This window comes from Sardina pilchardus, chromosome 22 (genome assembly GCF_963854185.1).
Source record: "Sardina pilchardus chromosome 22, fSarPil1.1, whole genome shotgun sequence".
NCBI lineage: Eukaryota > Metazoa > Chordata > Actinopteri > Clupeiformes > Clupeidae > Sardina > Sardina pilchardus.
The window spans coordinates 4,275,687-4,300,019 of record NC_085015.1 but is presented as its reverse complement, the minus strand read 5'-3'; the positions used below and the strand labels follow the sequence as shown (position 1 = coordinate 4,300,019).

Genomic DNA, 24,333 nt, shown 5'->3' with positions numbered 1-24,333 from the left:
ATCTTCTTTTCTCAGATTAATATGGAACCATGTTAAACTATCTTTAGGCTGCAAATGTTGGAAATGTGTGTACGTTTGCAAAGCATCCTGGGATTTGAGTTCTCTATCTCGGAATTTAAGATATGTAGGCTACACAGTCTTGTAGCCTACCTTTCGCTTTTTTTACATTTTCTGTTCATTTTTTCACTCGAAATTATAAGTTATATGCTTATGAGTCACATCGTAGCTGGTTAGCCTAAGGCATGGTCTAAAACTCTTTATATCCGAATTTTTCCAGAAGTCAATGGGAGAAATGAATGAGAATTTTACTTCCGGACAAGCACCTCTCTCGGAGGAGGGGCGGGACTGGGGAGCTCTATAGACCTCTGAAGTTCCCGTACTAAAAGGGACCAAAACGGCACCCTTTGCCCATTTAAGGAGATCCTGTAAATTGAGGCTAGCAAAGGCTAATTGCGTTGCAAGTTCACTAAGGGTAGTGTGATGGGGAAATCCACTAACCCAGTGGTTCTCAATTGTTTAGGTAGGCACCTCAGAGACCAATTGACTCTCCAAGTACCACCATTATGACCAGTATATCAAATTTAATATAAGCCAATTTAATATATATTTTACATTGCACATACTGTTTTGCATTGTTTTGTTTCTTTTTTTCAAGAATAAATAAGAAAAGACTAGTTTTAATTTAACGATTTTGCATTATATATACTGTATATATTGTCTTCATGAAATACATGAAATGTCATAATACATGAAATACATGAAGACTTGGAGACTTCCACTACTTCAACACTTCTAACAGAGAGTCCGCGTATACCACTGGTACCCGTGTTTGAGAACTACTGAACCCGTTACTCCAATCAAGCACTAAACTACTGCACTAACCCGTTACTCCAATCACGCACTAAACAACCTGCGGAGAACAGTCTGAGATGAGAAGAAGCCACTGAAGGCTTTTAATAACAAATCCTCTGATATAGACTACTGTAAGTCGGTAACAGTCAGGCAGGAGATGTGAATGGATGGATGTCCTAGCTGCGATAATTCAAGAACCAGGCCTCTGGTGAGAAGATGCACACAATCTAAATTGATTTCAATCTCTCTTGGGAGTCTGCTTTGATTCTAGTGTTAAAGCACCTCCTATATGGCCATATGACTGACACCTTTTCAGCCAGTCAGCGTACTCAATCAATTGCATCGGTGGATCAGTTTGTCGTATTGTCCATAACAATAACGTGCACCAATTATTTGGCACTTGGTGAGTCTGTTAGATTACTTGCTGCAGGCCTGTTTCATGTACGTATGTGCCAGTGCATGACATCATCCCTTGGTGGCTGCCTGGCCGTACAAATTTACCACCATTATGTTTGTCTTGTTCATGAAAAAAATTGAAAACAAAAAAAAAAGGCCTCCACTGCTTATTTGATGTGTTTTCAGCATATTGCTTGATTGTGACCATATAGAGGCACAGAGGTGTGATGCCACGTGTGGCAGTAGACGGCGCTAGAGAGCTGTAGTGCTTCATCAGATCAGCTGGATATCAGCTGTTCTGCACACAGCAGGGAAGCAGAAGCTGCTTGTTGTGCCTGTAATCATGTATTGGTGAAAAGAATGCTTATTAACGGTCCAGCGTAATGTTTTTGTGTGTGTGTGTGTGTGTGTGTGTGTGTGTGTGTGTGACTGCATGTGTCAGTGCCAGGACCTGTGAGGTTGGTTTGTTCTGAACGGTAGCCAAATTGAATGACTCACTAGTACCATGCAATGCAACAAACACACACACACACACACACACACACACACACACACACACACACACACACACACACACACACAGAGCCCTGCATGCCTGAGTGGCATCCATCCGGGCAGGCTGTGATATCTTTGTGTTTGTTTATTTATTTATTTGTTTGTTTACAATATTTATTTATGTGACAGCACTGAGGATTATGACACAACGTACACAAGGCACATATAACATGGTTTCAGACATAACACAACACAACACTGCACTAAACACAATGCAGTTCAAATACAACACAATCTAAACACAACACACAGAGTAGTCTAAACATAATACGGTGTAAACACAACACAACACTGCACTAAACACAATGCAGTTCAAATACGACACAATTTACAGTAAGCAACACGCAGAGTAGTCTAAACATAATACGGTGTAAACACAATGCACGACACAGTTTAAACACAATGCAGTTCAAATACAACACAATCTAAACACAACATACAGAGTAGTTTAAACACAATACAGTGTATTGCACATTGGAATACGATATTGAGGAAGCAAGGAGATATCTTGGATTTTGAGCGTGCCTCTCTTTACACACAATGCAGTGTAAACAAAACACACAGAGTAGTCTCAACACAATTCCGTGCAAACACAACACAAGACATATTTCATCATCAGAGATCCCAGTCACCCCAACAACTGACTCTTCTCTGTCCTACGGTCTGGGAAACATTACTGTACCACTCTGTCTATCTTTGTTTATACTGTATGTGTAAGTCTCTTTCTCTCTCTCTCTCTCTCTTTCTGTCTCTCTCTCTCTCCCTGTGGTGTGTGTGTGTGTGTGTGTGTGTCTGTGTGAGAGAGAGAGAGAGAGAGAGAGAGAGAGAGAGAGAGAGAGAGAGATATTGATTACTTTCTCTCCACCAATCAGGCAGTAGATTTCAGGGCTGGATGAGAACAGGAATGAGAGATCACAATAATCTTCTCTTGCATGTGTACTGCATGCACACAGTCACAGTCACACACACACGCACGCGCACGCACACGCACACGCACACGCACACGCACACACACACACAAACATGTATGAAAATACTGTATGAAGACTGCCAAGCATACACACAAATGTACAGGATAAAAACCTTCTAAATTGTCAGGGATGAGGAAATGCTTACCTGTACGGCGACCACAGAGGTGAGCTGCAGAACCAGTCCACGCTCAATTTACCTGTACGGCGACCACAGAGGTGAGCTGCAGAGCCAGTCCACGTTCAATTTACCTGTACGGCGACCACAGAGGTGAGCTGCAGAACCAGTCCACGCTCAATTTACCTGTACGGCGGCCACAGAGGTGAGCTGCAGAACCAGTCCACGTTCAGTTTACCTGTACGGCGACCACAGAGGTGAGCTGCAGAACCAGTCCACGTTCAATTTACCTGTACGGCGACCACAGAGGTGAGCTGCAGAGCCAGTCCACGTTCAATTTACCTGTACGGCGACCACAGAGGTGAGCTGCAGAGCCAGTCCACGTTCAATTTACCTGTACGGCGACCACAGAGGTGAGCTGCAGAGCCAGTCCACGTTCAATTTCATTCCCCCTGCAGCTCATTTCATTTATCCTTACATAATTATCAAGCATATCTACTTCTGCATGGAAAGAATGGGCCACACACACACACACACACACACACACACACACACACACACACACACACACACACACACACATATGTATATATATACACAGTATATATATTTTTTTATTTATATTTTTTAATTTCCACAGATAGTACATTACCCTAAAAATATATGCAGTGCAATAGGCTATAAGATAAGAGGGTAGACCATCAAGTGCTTTGTTTTGAACTGTGTCTTTCATTTAAGAGCCTGATTGCTGAGAGGACAAATGATTGGCTGAATCTAGGGCTTTATCTTTCTTTAGAGCATCCTTCCATTGCCCCGCTGACTTACTTGGAATGTATTGTGTAGTGGATGAGCTGGGTCTCTGAGGATGTGCTCAGCTTTACTCAATATCAGATCTTTACACATCTGAGCAAAGTTGTCTGAGCATTATTTAATAAAGCTTCCTAATTCTCCCTCAAAGTTAGCCAAAGATGTGTTTCTAGGTTTTAGTTACCCGTACCCCACAAGGGCAGTGTCATTAGCATACTTAAAATACATGTAGGTGTTTGGCCGCAAGAGCTCTACACTAATTGGTGTAGTCTAGTGTATAGTATGGGAGATAGCACACAGCCCTGTGGGGCCCCAGTGTTTATGGTTATAGACCTCTGAAGTTTGCCTGTAAAAAAGCTACCATCTTTGCCTAAGTAAGGAAAGTAAAGAAAGTGTAAGGAAACATTTAAATGTCGCTAACGGTAAGAACACATTAAAACGCATGTCATCTCATGTCTCATGTATAGTGCACAACACATTATGATAGTTATCACACTATGGATGCATGACAGAAAAATTCATAAAACGAAAGACTAAGCACACTTCAGCAAGAGACATACCTACCTCTGCCTCAGGACAGTTGCAACAGAGGCAGAGGTGGGGGCTACATGGAACCTTAAAGGGGTCTCCAGTGCGGGAACCAACTTCTGCTACACCCAAGCCACAGCCCCTACTAACTACTGTACCCCAGGCGTGGCAAACTGCAAACCTGCACATAATATGCAGGAAAGAGTGGGGAAATTCAGGGAAGCATAACCAACCCTGCAACACAATGCTAGTTTTCGAGGATAAAGACCAGGGAGGCTGACATAAGCTACCTTTACTGCGACCAAAGTCAAGAGATTGGAGCAGAGAGGGTTAAAGCGGAGTAATGAAGGATCTTTGACTGGAGCTGCGTTTCTAGTGTGCCATGTGCACATCAAGTAGCGTTCGCCCCCTGCTGGTCAAATAGGGTATACAAATTATTATTCTGCCAGGATCACATGGTTTTAACAATCCCATGGTGAGAATCATTTCTTAGAGGTAAACATTTAATACTAGTATTTAGTATTTTACTGCTCTTTTAGTCATGTTGATTTGCTTTGTATTATCCTGTTTACATTGTAGTGTATGTTGTGTGTGGTGTGGTGTCTTAAGCTGCTTGGACCTTGAATTCCCCTTGGGGATCAATAAAGTATCTATCTATCTATCTATCTATCTAATTGCATTGAGCTCAGTGAGAATGAAACCAGCTAATAGGCTAACTGAAATGAAACCATGCTAATCTCTTCATATGGTGAAGGGTATGGTGATGTGAGGTTATTTTAATTCCAAAGGCCAAGGGGACTTTATCAGGGTACACAGTGTCCTGGATCCATGAAATAACTGGCATTTAAAAAAATAAAACAACTAAAAATCTGCTAGCCTCTATGGGAATGTTAACACATAGGGTTAACATAAGCGTTCCAATACATATGACACAAGTATTTTAAGGAAAACATTTATTTAAGTACAATACATTATTCATTCACAAAGAAAATTGATGTCCTTGAAGGTTGACTATTTCCTTTTATTTTTTTTATTTAAGGCATTAAGATCAATTTCCAAAAGATGATTTTATATTGTCAACTTTAGCATGTGTTCCAATACTTTTAGAGGGGACTGTATCTGATGGTTATGGATCTCATTGCTAAAAAGCTTAGTTTAAAATGCCTAAAGTTTAAAATGCCTGCTGAACAAATGTTTGGGCACCCAAGAGCAAAATCTGAAATTTTTAGATTTTTTCAAAGAGAAAATAAGCACTGGTAAATACATCCTTCACAGCAAAGATACACCATATGATAAAATACAGTAATTAGGTACACAAATGCATCATTCCCATTTAAAGTTTCAGAACAAAACAACACATTGTTAATAAGCCTTATGGAACTCATGCTATATTTCAAACAGTAGCCTAAAATGAGGCTGCTAAAGCAAATAAAAAGCTGTGCCTGAAGAAAATCAAAACATTATACATTTATTACAATATGTTTTACATTATTTTCAAGTTCAAATCTTAAACAGCTCTGCTAAGTCTTGAGTATGAACTTTAAATTGCAGTTCATTTAATCGTCTTTAAAAATGGGAAATACTATAAAACTTGTGACAACAAAGAAAACTGCTGTGGCTGAAGCAAATAAGACCTTTTCAAAGCTGTTGTATAATTATCATGTTAAAAATCCTTAACGGCCCTGTCCACTCCTGGATTCCCACACTGTGCCTGACCACTTTAAGCCTTGAGCAACATTACATCCAATTTACTGTAATTCAGGTCTTCAAAAATGTGAAATTAGGAAACCTGAGTGCTACTAGACTGGAGAATTATTTGATTGGCATTGACAGCAACATGATGAAGGGTAGTTTTAGCAGCATTCAGAAGTTCACTTTGGTGGAGTTTGATCTGCGGGAGAGAGAAGGAGAGAGGGGGAGACAGTGAGTGAATGAGAGAGAGCGAGATAACATCATGTCTCTCATCATTCAGCAACAAATCATGTAATTTAACAATGGGAATTACACAACAGCAGTTTTGGAAAATGCACTCTCAACGAACACAGAAATATGTGCTTGAAATTTTGTACCAGCATTTAACAGCATGTGCACTGGTCCATTGAAGGTGTTGCCAGAGAGACTAGGGGCCACAACAACTCCACCTGTATGAGCCGTAATGGAGGACGAGCCTGAGGCTGGCTGGACTGGGCTAGAGGAGCCAGAGGGCATCTCCTCTGTGCTGGTAGTGGACACTAAGGGCAGAGAAGCACAACATCAGCACCACACAAGAGAGAGGAAGGACATAACCAAACAAACACTACACGCTACACACACAGCACTAGCTCCACACTACCTTCCACAGGGATATTAGCAACAACATACAGCAAAAGAGAGGAAGGACCTAAACAAAACATATACGCAAAGCAGGCCACTACACCAGGACCTGCAATCTATCACTTCATCACCGAGACCCCAAACACATCCAGTAGCAAGGCAGACACATCATCCTTTAATACATCTTAATAGTTACGTTTGAATGTTGCAATGATTATTTTGATAGCAAATTAAATCTCCCAATTATCACAATGGAATTATCACAGTGGAAATCTGAATGGCTGTATGGGAATGAGAAGTAGGGCAGGCTTGAGGGTTAGTAGCCACTGCACCAGACCTTGCTATCCATCACTTCATCACTGAGATCAAACATATCCAGAACATCACACACCTATATTGTTATTGTGATACATGTATGATAAAATCTTATGGTGGAACGGTAGAAGCCAGTCCAAGTCTACTCTGAAAATTTGAGCTTGGGACAGGCGGTATGAAGTCACTCCATTGAGAAGTCTCTACGCCTAAACCATCACAAAAGCGTGTTGGAAGTGTTTCCAACCGAAAAAGAGGGTGAAAAAAATGTTTTAACACTAGAAGCGCCAAGCGCCGGTCATTTGACCGCTGACGCGTATTCCTAGAAGCGCCGTGTGGGTTTGACCTAGATATACCTAGAACTGCCGGGCTGCGGTCATTTGAAGCTAGTTTAGAGCTATTTTGCGCTCATTATGTGACAACACTATGTTGTCTCGCGTTCGGCCATGTTTGTCCAGGCTGCTATTCTCTTTTCTCACAGCAGATGTCGCAAGGGTTTCCTGACAGTCGGGCATGAGAATAATATTTTACCATAAAACATATAGTTTATATGTGTGCAATATGTATTATATATGATTTATTTTAATAACTATTTTTCATTTACATGGCATAGTCTATGGAGGCGATTTACAGTGGTAAAATGCGAGTTTGTTTTGAAAACGTTGCGACGTTCTATTAGGCAGGCCTACATGTGTAAAACATATTTTCAGCTGAAATTCGTCCGTCGTAGCCTATTTATGTACGTAGGGCGCGTATGCCTACGTACATTCATAGTTGTATATCTTATCTTCTATTTGTATGGAGTGAGATAGCTGTCAATATATTCGTGTCATAGATTTGATGCACGTTCGTATTTGTCTGTAGTCATGCATAAAATAAATATTTGTGAGTTCTCAAATGAGTCCAGTCGTGCATAAAATATATTGTGTGTATTTTATCCATCAGAATACGGATGGGAAAAAAATACGAATTCAAAAATTACAAGTACGAAATCAAACTTTACAGGTAGGCCTAGGCTTTCATTTCTGTGTAGCCTACGACTTCGCACAAGTGACTGAACTGTCAAAATACGTCATCGCCACACAACCACGTTGGTGGATGTAAAGAGCAACACCAGCACGGCCCTCTTTTATACTCCAGATTTTGCTGAGAGCATGACTGAGACATTACTTGTTTGCTGGACTGATTGAGTTACGTGGCAGGGCAATGGAAACGGCAAATGGCGCAGCATTAACTTCCCTGACTGCGACGCTGGAGACCCGTGTTCACATCCTGGCAGGGACGTAATATTATAGTTCATTGACTGAATTCACTGACCGTTTTTGAACGTCGGCGAACAATTATTTTTTGTTAATGTTTTTTAATAACAAGCTCTCTGAAATTTGTTTACCATTAACGAAAAATTATTTCGCCAGCCAATAATTTTCTAAGCCAAATTGAGCCGCCATCTGACAAACTTTGGCTAAGCCAGTTAGACTTTTGCATCTAAAAATAATTATATCAGAGACACACGCGAAAAATAAACGCGAGCCTATAAACGATTCCCACTGGATACACTATCAGTATTGTGCTCGTCGCTACGATAGGCTACACAGGACTCAGTTGCATGTTCTGTAGACATGAAGTGGCAACTAAAGCCATCATCAGCCATGAAAACTTCAGCCAGCCGTTATTCTCAAAGCAAATGGCTTCGGGGTCTATAGGCTACATAACACACTGTCCATTGCAAACATAGCCTATTTGAAACCGATCATTCCCCCTCCCCCATACACGTCTAACCAGTTCACTGAGGGGGGTGGGGGTCGTTTTGCGACGTGTGGACATGGTCTAGGCTACAGACATCACTGTGGCATTGACAAATGCCTCCCCACCCCCACTGCATGGCTGTAGGCTGGCTGTTTGTTGTTTACATGCAACTCGTGGAAGAATGCGCAATCATGTTTCATCGCGCGTTTTAGAATGTTCGAATTCGCCAGCGTGCGTGTAGGCCTAGTTGTGTGAATAGAAAAGGATAGAATATACTTTATTGATGCCTTGCTCAAAAGTACTTCTGCCATAGCCTACCCAGGTCGGGGATAGAACCAGCAACTCTTTGATGTAAGGGCTGAAGCTCTAACCAGTGGGCTACGGCTTTGTCCCTTCACCACGTTGATGTGTGTCTCAATGCATAATCACGAATTCACATAGAAGTTAGCTTAAATTGTAGAAACAATAGGGCTATAGCTGTTTTTCAGCAGACATCGAAACATAGCCTACACATTCGCAAAACGGAGAATATCTTTTTCACTCATCATTTTTAATTAGCCTAGGCTACTTCTTGCGCCTATGCCTGCTCAGCATTTCTGCTCTCTCTATCTCCCTCCCTCCGAGGTAGCTAGACCCTAGATGCTTCTCCCTTAATGAATGAACATTGTCTTAGAAAGTAGCCGCGGTAGCCTGTAAAATGCGGCATGAAATCCTGGCTACTGTGTAGAAACCAGACTAGGTTAGGCTCTTTGTTCGGTCCGGTCATTTTCGGCGGCGCGAACATAGCTACCTTTAAATATTAAATGAATAGAAGTGTATTTGGGGAGTGAATTAGAACTAGCCACCCATTCATTTTAGAGTTTAGATTATCTGCCCAAACCCGAACTGCGGGTTACGGATCTCGAGATCCAACAACACCGGTGTTGGGTCGACATTTTTCATCCTTCCCCTCCCGTCGGGTCAGGCTCCTAATCACAGAACGCGTATGCCTCCGTTTTAAAATAGCCAAGATTTCTAAGTAGGCTAGCATACAAAATGTAAAAACGAAATATAAAAAATGAAATACTATGAAAAAGTTGAAAGTCAAGTCAGGTTTGTTCAAGAACTCCTCCAGAGTTTTTTCCTCAAACAACACAAATCAACACAAATAAATGAACAGATAACTCAAACGTGCTGTAGGCCTAGGCCTATGTCATAATGAAACAACCACAGACAACACAGTCTGACAAATGTATTCAAACAATTTGATTCGTGCACGAAGCGCCATCTAGCTGTCATTATGTGTAAGTAACAGCCTCCCAGTCAAAGGACTCAGCGGTCTTTTGACCGCCTCGCCGCGCTTTAAGTAGTTCACAACAGCACGGCGCTTCTAGTAGGTCATCAAAGCGGTCAAATGACCGGGGCGCGGCGCTTCTAGGTATAAGTGGGTCAGAGGGGCGCGGCGCTTCTAGTGTTAATAGACAGACTGGTCGCAGCAGCACCACATCAGAGACGTTTTTGGTTTTTGGTTAATGTTCACATAAAACGTGCAGCATCAGAGATGTTTCTGATATGAATGTTCACATGAAACGTGCCGCATCAGAGATGTTTCTGATATGAACGTTCACATAAAACGTGCCATATCAATAGAACACAGACAGACTGCAACGCCACATCAGCAGTCTGATGACAGCATCAATAAAGTGCCCTGAATAACCCCACCAGATCAGCTGGGCAGACTCCAAGAAGCTACCGCTACAGCTTGCTGCTGTGGCCTGTCTGAATTAACGCTATGCTCCATTTGTGTGCAAAGGTATTTTCTCCTAACATGACTCTCGCCAGATCCTGTAGTTCGCTGTCTGCTTCACACAAGAATCTGGGACTTCTCGACAGGAGATGTATTTATGAAGGCGGGTCCTTGTAAAACATCCTTGCATGTGATTTGATAAACCACTTGCCTGTTATCTTGAATGACGTGCTAGGCTTCTTCAAGCTCTTGCCAAACCCGGTCGGAAGAAGAGTAAAAACATCCTGGCCACCAATAAATGTCTTCAAAACCATTCTCTGTTAATCTTTTAAAGAATGAATACTCGATAGATTCGACAAAACGGTTGAAAGAGCAGAATCAATGTCAGCACAAGACTCCTCGCTGCGTGCCGCCATTGTTGTTTGAATCAAACACTCGCTTCGGCGCTCCTGATTGGTTCATCATTTTTTGCTCCCTGGAAGGAGTTTGGATTGCCCTCGAGCCCAGACCCTTGTGTGAAGCTCAGCGAAACGCCTCTGGTGGAGCATGGCGAAACTACAAGGGTCTGGCGAGAGTCAGGCTAGAGGATAAGACCGTAAGCAAACTAAGTACAGTATAGTCACATGTATAGTCACATGAAGGGGCTAAGCAGGGAAACAGAAGATGGTGGATTTTGGGTTGGACTACTTCTCTCTCTCTCTCTCTCTCTCTCTCTCTAGATCTGTTGTACTACGTTATGACTCACTCTACTTTGCAGTGGGGATTCTTCAGGACCTCTGATACTAAAGCAGCACTGCTATTCTCTTTGAGAAAACAACTACCCAGCCTGGAGAATGACAGGATGACATAGCTAATTATTACACACATACCTCCAATTAGAAAACACACACACAAACATACATACACACATACTGTATACACAGACAGACAGACAGACAGACAGACAGACAGACAGACAGATAGATAGATAGATGCATACAGTAGATAAATACACTCAGCACTTTACGTTGTGGCTTCATTACCACCTTGAATGTATTGACTTCTGATACCCACGTATCCTGTATTCAAATACTTTCGGAACATTAGACCTACAACCGGACCCGCCAGTCTGTACTGTTGTCCTGTTGCTAGCCCTTTGCCATTCAGGCACAATGGATGTTTTCAAAGTTGTCATTGTTTTGCTTGCTTGAAGGCGACGTTAAAGTGATAGAATCCTATATACTGTAGGATAATGGCGTGTTTTATGTGAAAACACAAATTGATTTATCTGTAATCAAAGTCATGTTAGACCCAGCTCCACATCTCGTTTAGTAAGTAAGTGCAGCAGTTGTGTAGTCTGAATTCTTGCTGCAAGTGGAGGTGAGAACCACAGGAACTCTCCCTTATTTCCTATTCTCAATGTTGACAGCAATGTCAATCATCACTGGGTTTCTCACAAACACACACACACACACACACACACACACACACACACACACACACACACTCCAATATACAAATATAAAATGTAGGGTGCCCCATAAACATACTGTAACCCAAGTGTTTATGTAACCCCCTTACTCATCACTGGGTTCTCCTCACACACACAAATCTGTTGTTCTGACTCTGTGTATATTCTAGAGGGATGTGTTCTACTTGTCCCACTAGACCAGTGGTTCCCAAACGTTTCTGGCTTACGGCACCCCTAAACATATCTCTCTCCATCCACGGCACCCCTATTTTTTTTTTTACTTTTTACTCAACCTCCTTTGTGCCATATTTTATGCCATTTTCTTAAACCTTGTGATATGTTGGATAGGCCAAAACTGCTTTTATTATAGGCATTACTAAGATAAGGTGAAGCTAATATCTTTTTTTGTTTTATTCAAATGAACTACTTTCATTCAACTCATTTAATTGAACTTTTGAATAAATGGTGAACAGGATGTGAAGAGACAACTTGATAACCACCTGACCTCGGTGTGCAGTCTTAACCCATTCCACTACAGAGGGCAGTGAATAACCGTGTTTGAAGGGGACGTGATTTAACGTAATTAACTATTTTTACGACTTGATTCAATACATCCGTCAGGTCTGGAGGCATCGTTTTTGCAGCAAGAGCCTCCCAATGCGTTGCTACCATGGCAGGATTCTGTTGCATAGCTTTCGTTACAAAGCCTTTGACCCGACCTGTCATTGAGGCCGCCCAGTCAGTGGCAGTGCACACACTTACGCACATATCCCAGCTAAGATTATTGTTCCTCAAGTATTCATCCGGCAGCATGGTTGGTCAGTTCTTTGCAAAATAAAAAGTTATCTGTAAATGTGTCCTCATCGACGTCTCACGTTAGCGAGCAGCTGGAAAAGGCCACTAGCATAAGTGGACTCGTATTTGAAGCGCAAACTTCCCCAATAGCCGTAGCCAACGTTAGCCCATGTATCAATGTATCAAGGCCCTTTCTCCCTCTTGCGTTCAGTTGCGTTAAGTGGATGGGAAGAAGAAGCAGAACTATCAGGCTGTGTGAGCAGGCTACTCCTGCACCTCTCTGTCCGCCTCCTTAGCGGCTCTCTGCCGATACACAGACTGTGTGAGCAGGCTACTCCTGCTCACCTCTCTATCTGCCTACGCAGCGGCTCTCTGCCGATATACAGCCCTGCTCCTGCTACTTGTTCAGATGGCGACTATGTAGCCTACACACATGCACAAAAGCAAACACTCATCAAGCAGCACTGCAATAGCAGCCAGACAAGCCTGTTCTCATTCAGCCTATGCCAGCCATAGGCTCTCCAGCCTGGTCTCGTTAAGTTTCGTTATCATGAAATAACGTGATAATATCATGTAATAGCGTGATAAATATCTTGTAAAAACGTGAAAATATCATATCTTGAAATAACATGATATTTTCACGTTATAACGTGAAAATATCATTATCACGAAATAACGTGATAATTTCATGTATTAACATGAAACATATCTTGTTAAAACGTGAAAAAGATCTTGTTATAACAAGAAACTTTCACGTTATTACTTGAAACTTTCACGTAATTACTTGATACTGAGCCTTTTATTTATTTCTAGTGTGACAGCAATACGCCACCGTATAGGGCAATTGATGTTTCAAAGCTTAAGGTTCATAGAAAAGAGATAGAACTTTAGAAATGAGTTGATATGTGGTGGAAAGTAGCCTAGTTCTACTGACAAGACAACATATTTTTAGCGATTTAAACCAAAGATTGTCTAGTTACACCGTCTCTGTTTAAACGTTTACATCATAACAGGAAATTAACACAAATCAAATGGTAACAGTGAAATAAGTGGGATAATGGACTCCACGGCGTTCGGTCCAAGAAATAAATGCACTTCGAAGGGGCCGCTTTACCTCTACGTTCATTTGTGAACCGAACGCGGTGTCGACCCTGACAAAAATGACTCGCGCGGTAGCCAGGCGTCTTATCCAAACGTCAACTTGGCGCTGTGTTCAAGATTCTGAAGCAAGTGCTAAGACTTCGATTTGCCCAGAGAAGTGTCAATTACAAGAATTAGCCAATAATGTTTGTATATATGTATAAATATACACGCTAAAGCTGTCGGGGAAGCTCTGCAGAGAAATATGCAAGTGTAAGACTGTTTTTTTCCATCTTTGATTCTGACCTCCCTAAGGTTGCCTTTGTGTCCAGGTGATCTGTTTGCATTTGACTGTCCCCACTGTCTTGAGACCGGCATATGGCCAGAGTTCCCGGCCCCATGCCAGGCACACCTCGACTCCCCCTCTCCACGCCTCTGATAAATTAATGTTGGAAACTGAAATGTATCTGTTTCATGACAAATGATAATGTATCTATGTTTGGTATCATTTTTAATGTCTCAATGCGAGAAGTAAGAGGGTCTCAGTGGTACAATTGTAAAATAAGTGTAAATATGTTTTCCGGTGATCTAGGCAAAAGTGACTTGTTTTCTGATGAGAAACTTTCCATTGCCTTTGTAATGACAAGACAATACCCTGTGAAGGCCAAGGCCCCTTCTGTAGCTATATCATTTATATGTTAATTTCTAGTGTGGAACTTCACAAGAAACCCCCCTTTTCTGTGTGGATACTTAAAGGGATATTCCGCCATTTTTGGAAATACGCTCATTTTCCACCTCCCCTCGAGCAAAACAATCGATATTTACCTTGTTCCCGTTCATCCAGCCATTCTGTGAGTCTGGGGATACAACTTTTAGCTTCAGCCTAGCATAGATCATTCAATCGGATTAGACCATTAGCTTCTCGCCTGCTAGCTTCATGTTTAAAAGTGACTAAGATTTCTGGTAATTTTCCCATTTAAAATGTGTCTCCTCTCAAGTTAGAAAGTGCAATAAGACCAACTGAAAATGAAAACTGGCGTTTTTCTAGGCTGATTTGACATGGAACTACACTCTCATCTGGCGTAATAATCAAGGCAACTTGCAACTACTGGCACTACTACTGGTTGTTGTCTATGGGGACTATTTTCAGATGCTGCGTACGATATCACTGCGCCTATGGTACGTTTGCAAGTTGCCTTGATTAATACGCCAGATGAGAGTGTAGTTCCATGTCAAATCAGCCTAGAAAAACGCCAGGTTTCATTTTCAGTTGGTCTTATTGCACTTTCTAACTTGAGAGGAGACACGTTTTAAATGGGAAAATTACCAGAAATCTTAGTCACTTTTAAACATGAAGCTAGCAGGCGAGAAGCTAATGGTCTAATCCGATTCAATGATCTATGCTAGGCTGAAGCTAAAAGTTGTATCGCCAGACTCACAGAATGGCTGGATGAACGGGAACAAGGTAAATATCGATTGTTTTGCTCGAGGGGAGGTGGAAAATTAGCGTATTTCCAAAAATGGCGGAATATCCCTTTAAGGATAGATAACAAGTGACTCAAGAAGATTTCTGCCTATCAGGACTCTGGGTAAGGTAAGAGAGTTTCTGCTTAGCAGAACTCTCAGGTAAGGCAATGGAGTCTCTCTGCTTTACAGAGCTCCTTGGTAAGGGTAACTTTATCTTAGGTTGAGGGTTTAACTTTCTTTGCTACTTTATTATTGTCTGTACCTTTATACCTTTATTGATTGTATTAGAAAGATTACAATGTAATATTAATTGGTAACCAGTAATATTCTTTTCTTGAGAATTGAAGTTCTAAGCAAGGTCTTTGTTTGATCAGATATCATAACAGTGAATAGATTCTCAGATAAACTGAGCGGCTTGTGCGGGCTGGTCAAACTCGAGGAGTCACTGTGCTGGTTTCAGTTTGCCTCAAGCTTGTAGGCCTCTGAGTGCTAAAGTCAGGCCTGACCTGAACCAGACAAACTAGCCTAAATGTCACTGACTGGACAATGGTAAACTGCATAGGGGTGCCAAAGTCAATGTACTAGAGAATAACTGTTGATATCAGGTTTGGATCTCATGTGATTAAGCAAAATAGACCTTGCAGAGGGAGAAGTCTAGAAATACTTAGTATTTATTGTAGACAGATATTTCATAGTCATCAACAGTGTGACTATAGCTTTCATCTTATGGAGTCAGATGGTCAATTAATTAAACTTGTTCAACATAACCTCATTGGCGCACCGGACAAAGACAGAACACGTATTTATGTGGGAAAATATATGATTGCATATTTTGCCTGTTTACACAAGCATAAAACGAGCGAAAATGAAAAACGAAACCGAAACTTAAGATGAAATCGCCAATCCTGCATAGTTACTCTTTAAGATCAATTTCCAAAAGATGATTTTATATTGTCAACTTTAGCATGTGTTCCAATACTTTTGGTATGTTGAAATATGCCACATAATCTAATCCAAATGGCTGGCTACATCAAGCAATATAGTGGAATGATCACAATGTGAGATACAATTTGGCACAGCCTTACTGTGACTACCGTGTGTGTGTGTAAGTACCTGTGTTTGCCCCCTGTCCACTGCCCTGTTCTGGGTTCCTGCTGAGCTGGCCGTAGTCACTGTTGTAGATCTTGACTGTCCAGATGGGGTCTTTGCTCTGAGAGCTGATGACGTGTATATCAAATTCCTTCTCGGCATCATTCAAGTACACCTCAAAGAATTTACCAGTGGAGAGCGGCAGCAGTTTAAACTCCTTAGGATTTATCTTCGACTGAACCGATGTCCTCACACAAAAGCTGTCTTCCACCCAGAGTGGGCCAAAGACAGCGGGTTTACGGATCCTCACACTCTCTTGTTTCTCCTCCTGGATAATTTTCTGGATGTGATCCTGTTTCTCATTTGGCACCAGGTAGGCATGGAGTTTCAGGGAATCGGCGCGGACCCTGAAGAGCAGCAGCTCACCATGGACCTTCGGCTCTGCAGCATCTGAGTGGGACCTGCTAGCAGAGGCTGCTGCTGGACTCTCCTTTAGGAAGGTATGACCATTCACTCTAGAAGACATGATTACACACCGCACCTCATCATCATTTATCCAACACAGGATACACACACTCACGCACACACTTAATTTAGAACTCCGGTCCTACTTTGGAAATTTAAATTGTCTGGAAGTTATGTATGAAAATAACACAGATACAGTATAGCGCATACCTATATTGATCTAACACACCCACACCCATACACATAGTTTCTTGCTTTTGTTGCATCCTGATTCACTCATTACAGGCCACTGTCATCAGTGTTGGGTGTAACGCGTTACAAAGTTAAAATAAAAAAAGGAAAATACTTTTCCCACGAAAAAGTAAGGTAACGCGTTACCTACCGACAATTTAGTGACCTAACGCCGTTTATTTTTCGATCCACCGCAAAGTTACTTTTTATTTACCACTCATCTGCCGGGCGCTTGTGCAGTTACCATTCCACACTGCTTGGAGGCAAATTTTAGACACAATAACATTAAGAACAACTTAATGCAGAACTGGCCTCAGAATTAAAAGGCTATGCTCACTGAATATGCTGGCCCTTCAGTTTGGCAGATAGAAATCAGGCGAATGCAGGCTTAATACATGGGAGGCACCTACAGTCTTCCACATCAGCACAAAATGTGTGATTATATCTCATCAGGAGCAGTCTCTCGAAACGTTTATCTGAGCGTCTGTTTCTTCTGGGGGTAAGAAAGGGTAGCCTACCTACCGATGCACTGGATGGAGTAGCAGTGTTATATTCATGAACACAGCTCTCACTCGGGGGAATCGGTTTAGGACCTCTAACTCTGAGACCGACCTCAGATAGCCTAGACGGGCTCTGGTTCTATCTCTCCCGTTGTCACGCAATGTAGCCTAATAAACGTTAGATCGCATTGCGTCTGGTTAGGACATTCCTTTAGCTTTGAAACATCACTATTTTACTTAGACTATATGTCATCCGACTAGCTAAAAATCCACCTCCGTCATACTATGTTCTGAGCGTCTGTATTTCAGCTTGAATGCAACGTGACAGTTCATTTAAACTTCACAATTTCTTCACGTATATCGCAGAGTGATTCATTTTATTTATTTGTTTTAACTAAAACATCTTTAATTTTTTTAATATATATATTTTAAGAGCAAATTTGTCCTCTCCTTGGTGGGTTGAGGAATGGATGATAGAGCGGGGAGCGAACCCGGGTCGCTGGCATGCAGTGCAGCGCCCGAATCACTTGCGCCACAGTTGAGATCCTTTAACTTTGGAACGCCTATGCCTACTTAAAAGGCTATGCTTTAGTTTGCAGAGTAATCCTCATGAAAATGTAGGCTATATGCCTACTTTCGCGGGGGGCAGAGCCATTTTTCAAAGTTAATACCTAGGCCCTCTACGAAATAGTAGCCTACAAAGCTTAAATCTTTTAATCTCCGTGGCTATTCGAAATTGCGCTGTGAGCAGCGGAGGACAGTGAAACTAAATATTGGTAGTTTATCCGGTTTATCCTTACCAGTGCATGGCTTTGAATATGCCTATATTACAGTAACAGTTGCCAACAAATATAAGGGATTCAGCCAGTCGAGTTTATTTGATATTCGCAGCATGCACTTGAAACGCTGATCAAAAGTTCTGACATGTTAAACTGACGTTAGTCATTAACCCTATGAGCCCTAAGCTGTTTTAAGGGCATTTTCACTACCTCTAGTTAGAAGCATTTATCCTGGTCATTGTAAGTGCCATTCACACATGCTACATATTCTTTTTTTCAGCACAGTCTAGGCTATCCAGATCTGCCACAATATCATGTATAAATACTTGCATTGATTTGATTTAGATTTTTAAGTAATAAAAATTTGAAAAGCGTACTATACAAATTCTTACATTTTGACGTGTATCTCACCACAGCAAGCTCACATTTCGACAAAACATGGACATGGTTATGTAGGCCTGACTGTCCTGAACACGGCAACATAAGAACCATGGTGGAGGTATACTTTGGGGCTGAGCAATTTACAGAAATATGTGGTGTGTGCCTTCCAGAAATAAATGGCAATTTTTATTTAGTGATGAAAAAATGACTTTTTGGCCCTTTTTGCGCTCCATATTTGTGACACTAGCTGATCTGACATGACTTGTTTGCGGTAGCACACATGACGTGCACAGATGATGATTCTCTATAATATTTGTTTAACTGCATTGCAATGAACAAAGTAAAGACAAAAAGTGTTTATTTGTCAAACAAATTTGGATGCAATATGAGTCTTGAATTGGATACCATACAGGAGTTTGCTAGGATCTCAAAACCGTGTTATGAAGGTGACTTGTCATAGAGAAACACATGATAACATGCTATTATGCCACACAAAAACACGAGGTAAGTGGAGCTAAATGAAGTAATTATTTTGCGGTCACTTCGTCTGTTTTATGGCCTAGAAGGTTGTATTTGGTATCTGTGGATAGCTCTAGCTCTCCTCTTTCATCTGACATGCGTGCCATATCTTTTTGATCGAGGATTCACGAGGAAATCAAACTAGAGTAAAGGTAGCCAAAGCTATATGACATTATTATTTGTTTGTAACTTCGTCTGATTTTATCATACGAAATGATCGATGTATTTGGTATCAATGCAAAGCTCTGCTTCTCCTCTTTCATTTGATATGCGTGTCATGTCTGTGCGATGCGTGGTCCGCGAGTAATTCAAGCGAGAGTTCTGGATGCGCAGGTGAACGCAGAGCAATATAGACTGTAAATATGATATACTTTGATTTAACTTCATCATTTTATTTTATTTTCATACTTAATCGTACAGACAAGTGTCTAGTATCGTTGGAGATTTCATCTCGCTGTGACTAATAATAGCGGAGCAATGTAACAAAGAAAATGTGTGCGTTTTTTGACACACTTTGCGTCCGTCGGGCTCATAGGGTTAATTCACCACATGATAAAATGCTGTCGTATAGTTTGACGCACAGTAGCCTACGGTAGTCTATGCCTATCTCTGAAACAACATGAACATGCATACCGAAATCTATAGCCTATACATTGCTAGACATTTATTTTGCGGAGCAAGGCCTAGGCTACTAGTCGATGGTTAGGCTACAACTAATCACCCTCACGGCCCTATCCTGGCTCTATCGCATATCTGACCATCCATTGTTACAATGTTACAAAATGCGTGATCTTCTCCGTGCATGTAGCCTACGGTTATAAGAACTAAAGTGACAAGCGTAGGCATAAGTATTAAAGAGATTTCTGTTAAATACATTTTATTTTCAGTTGTCAAAAGTGGCGGGGACAAAATCTGTGATAAAAAGTGCTGGGTAGGCTACATGTACCCAGCGTCGCCGGTTAAAATGAACGCATGCCTGCGTTTTAAAAAAGCCTATAAACATTATCAAGTATTCCTGGCATATAAATGTAGCCTAATGTCCATTTTGGCCATCTCTTTCGTCTTCGCCTTGACAACAATAGCCTATTCACGGAAATGCGGTCTTGTAACCGTAATTAATTAATGAATTAATCTAAGGTTACCTATCGAGTCTTTTAGGTTGAATTGAAGGCGATTTCCTTCTGATAGGCCTATAGGCGATTTTCTTAAACCATTTTCAATCATTTCAATAATGGTTTATTGAAACGTCGTTTGATTAATTTCGCCAGTCATCACCTTCATTTTAATGATTAAATGAGACGGATATGCGGTCTTCGTCATTAAATGCAGTTGAAATGCGGGTTGAAACTTTCTGCCACCTGGTGGTTGTTTGGGTACATTGCCTTAGCCTCGAAAAAAATCGTCTCGACAGCCTACGGGATCTCTTCGGGAGTCCCGCGGGAAAAGGTGCATTCTCAACCCGTACCCACTGTATGCCGTGCCGACTAAGGCATTCCATTGAGATGGCTACCACAAAGCGATTCTAATAGGGCTCCGAAATGGGTAGCAGCAGCACTGGGAGCCATCAAGTGTTGGAAGCGAACTGTACCATCCCCCCTCTGTGAGCTGACCTCTGTGCCTTAGAACACGAATTAAAAAAATCCCCCACCCCCCCAAGAGCAGTTTCACACATCATTAGCAATCTTTTGTATAGGCTATGTTGAGTGTGCGTCTGCAACAGTGAGCCTACACCTTTTCGGCTTTCGGAAACATTTTCGCCGGGGACCGGGTACGCTACATGTCTCCACCACTTTTTATGACGAACGATTTCGTCCCCACCACTTTTTAAATGTTTATCAATTCATCAAAAAAAGTTGGTGCCCACTGCCCAGGGCTACAGATAAACCTATTGTGATCGAAAAATGCCAACACATAATGGACCGAAATAGCCGAAAAAATGTGTTGTCCTACGTGCAACAATGTAGGCATACCTTTTCCAAAACCAATTTCAGTTACTTTGAGTGGAAGTGAAAGCCAGAGTTCCAAATCAAATGGTTTCAAATTTGCGCACTAGACAAAATACAGTGCCATATTTATTGGCACCCCTGGTTAAGATGTGTTCTTTAGCTTCAAATAAATTCTTTTTTTTTTCAAATAATATAGGACCACAATGAAAAACAGCGTAAAATCCAACCTTTAATACAAGTGCATTTATTTAGAAGGGAAAAAATCCCACATTAAGAAATAATTATTTTACATCAAATCATGTGTGCCACAATTATTGGCACCCCTGATGTTAATGCTTTGTACAACCCCCTTTTGCTAATAAAACAGCACCTAATCTTGTCTTATAATTAGACCGTGAGCCAGGGCCTCAAATTATGGAAACCGTTACCGAAAAGGTCGCATTATTTCTTCAACCTTAGTTTACATTATGCATCATAACTCAAAACAGCTACTTTTGTCAGATGGCCATCATACATCATTGAAAAGCTGAGATTCCAGGCTTTCAGAAAAGGTATGGTAGCCTTTGCCACTTTTTCGGTAACGACCAACCCCTCTGGCTCACGGACTAAATGTTTTACAAGATTAGAGAAAACAGAAAGAGGGATCTTCAACCATTCCTCTTTGCACAAAATCTCCAAATCATCCAACGACCTGGGTTCTCTTCTCTGCACTCTCCTCTTCAGCTCACCCCACAGGTTTTCAATGGGGTTGAGGTCTGGGAACTGAGATGGCCATGGTAGAAGCTTGATACGGTGTCTGGTGAACCATTTCTGTGTAGACTTGGCCATATGTTTAGGGTCATTATCTTGCTGAAAGATCCAGTGACGACCCATCTTCAGCTTTCAGGCAGAGGCCACCAGATTTTGATTTAAAATGTCCTGGTATTTCAAAGCATTCATGATGCCATGCACCCTAACAAGGTTCCAGGCCCTTTGGAAGAGAAACAGGCCCACAGCATCACCGATCCTCCCTCATACTTCACAGTGGGCATGAGGTGCTGTTCTGCATACTCATCTTTTTGTTACGCCAGACCCACTTAGAGTGTTTGTTGCCAAAAAGCTCTAACTTTGTCTCATCAGACCAAAGCACACGGTCCCAGTTGAAGGCCCAGTACCGCTCCAGACGTTTGTGCTTATGATTTTAAGTGATACGTTTTTTTCCGTGCATGCCTCCCAAACAACTTGTTGGCATGTAGATAGCGCCTGATGGTTGTTTTGGAGACTTTGTGACCCCAAGATGCAACCATTTGATGCAATTCTGTAACAGTGAGTTTTGGAGATTTTTTTATTTCTCTTACCATCCTCCTCACTATGCGTGGTGGCAAAATAAACTTGTGTCCTCTTCCAGGCTTGATTACCACTGTTCCAGTTGTTTTAAACTTCTTAACGATTCCTCTGACCATAGATATGGGCAGGTGTGCGATTGGCTATTTTCTTGTAGCCATTGCCTTACTTGTTAAGGTCGACACACATCTGCCTTACTTGAACAGTGTGTTCCTTTGTCTTTCCCATGTTGAAGAGAAATTGCCTCTGTGTCACGTCATATTTATAGCCCAGGGAAACAGGATGTTAAGAATTACTAAATAAATGTTCCTACATACTCTGATTGACTTTGTAAACTACTGTAGAAATGACAGAAATGACAGAAATACTTTAATTACATTTATTTCCTAGGAATTGTTAGGGGTGCCAATAATTGTGGAACAGGTGATTTTATGAAGAATAATTATTTCTCAGTCAGGGATTTTTTTTCCCACCTTAAAATTCACTTGAGTTGAAGGTTACATTTTTCTACAATTTTCAGTGTGAGAGTGTGCTTCTACAATAAAAAATTTATTTATTTTAAGGCTTTTAACGCATCTTAACCAGGGGTGCCAATAATTGTGGAGGGCGCTGTATGCTATCACGTCTCAGGATAGACTAGGCTACTCATATGCTGGCAACACAATAGAGTTGGATGTCTCGAGACTGGTCTCGAGACCACTTTTACGAGGTCTCGGTCTTGTCACAGTCTCGACCGTCTTTGGTCTTGGTCTTGTCTTGGTCTCGGATCCCTCGGTCTTGTCTTGGTCTCACTGTCTTGGTCTTGCCGTCTCTGGTCGACATAGTGGTCGGGAGATTTGCAACAAATAACAAACAACAAATTTCTGGCGTACCGAGGTGTTTGCGGAAAGAAAAACAAATCAGTTTCGCGGATAGAACTTGGTCAGATTAGCGCAATAAGGCATTGAACATTGTCATTGTCAGTGCAACGATGCAAGACATTTTTTAAAAAGTTGTACATCCACCGTTGATGCAATAATTTTCCTACATAAGACCATAGCCCAAACTTTCATAGGTGGATTATACGAATAGATCTCATGTTGCAGTTAAGTAGCCTACAGGTACTGTTTTTGATGAAAAAGGCAAGAGTGATTTTCATGTCAATAACCCTCATTTGTGCTATGTTAATGTTAGGCTATTGCTGGCAACGCGCGTTGATGAAAATTTCATTTAGATAGGTCCACAAGACCTATTGTGTTTTGTTCTATTAGTTTCGCCATTTTTGGTTGAGCTATGTTCATTTAATTTCAAGTGACTGTATGATTGGGCTTCTTGTGCGTGCCTGTGTTGGCGCTTGTTGCCCCGTGTGAGCTTCTGCGCTCACCTTTTGACCTTTCTGAATGCCTTCCTACAGTTGCTTAATGAAATCAGGCTTTCCACACAAACAAATGTATTGTCATAGCCTAAGTATGAGAAACCAATGACATTTTAACTGTGTTGGGTTCGGACAGAAAAATCCGCAAACAGCAGATATCCGACCCTCTGACTGATCGCATATGACTGATTTTAAAAATCGCTCATCCACTTGGCATCGCTCATCCAATCGAGAATCCAAGCTATCTTATTGTACACGGCATCTCACCAGAATTCTTGAAATTGTCCATTACCCATGCAAACATTTATTTAGTATTCACGAACTCTCTGTGTTTATTTTCAATTTCTCTCGTTTCTCTGCGTTTCTCTCAATACTAGGGCGACAAAGGGAAGGAAATATGATTTGACATTTAAGCTGACAGTTGTCAAATTTGCTGAACAAAATATAGGAGAAGACAAAACAAAGACAAAACATGTGTGGCTTTCAACTTGTATTGATTGAAAATAGGCCTAATGTTACGATTCAAACCTGTCAATATTCAATAGGCCTACCTACGCTGCAATGCAGTGATATAATAAAACATAAAACAGATTAATATAATTATACCCAGCTCTTTTCTTACCACACTCAAGT

General features: G+C 41.4%; 1 protein-coding gene across 4 annotated transcripts in view; it reads right to left on the bottom strand.

Moving 5' to 3' along the window:
• Positions 1-5,666: 5,666 nt before the first annotated feature.
• The window catches only part of LOC134070012 (uncharacterized), a 274,775-nt gene continuing 256,108 nt past the window's right edge, over positions 5,667-24,333 (bottom strand). For all 4 annotated transcript variants that reach the window (XM_062526196.1, XM_062526198.1, XM_062526197.1 and 1 more), the window contains 3 exons: positions 16,227-16,717; positions 6,294-6,455; positions 5,667-6,115 (listed from right to left, as the gene is read on the bottom strand). In XM_062526196.1, the coding sequence (XP_062382180.1) occupies positions 6,096-6,115; positions 6,294-6,455; positions 16,227-16,717 (673 nt within the window). In that variant the 3' untranslated portion in view covers positions 5,667-6,095. The remainder of the gene's footprint in view (positions 6,116-6,293; positions 6,456-16,226; positions 16,718-24,333) is intronic.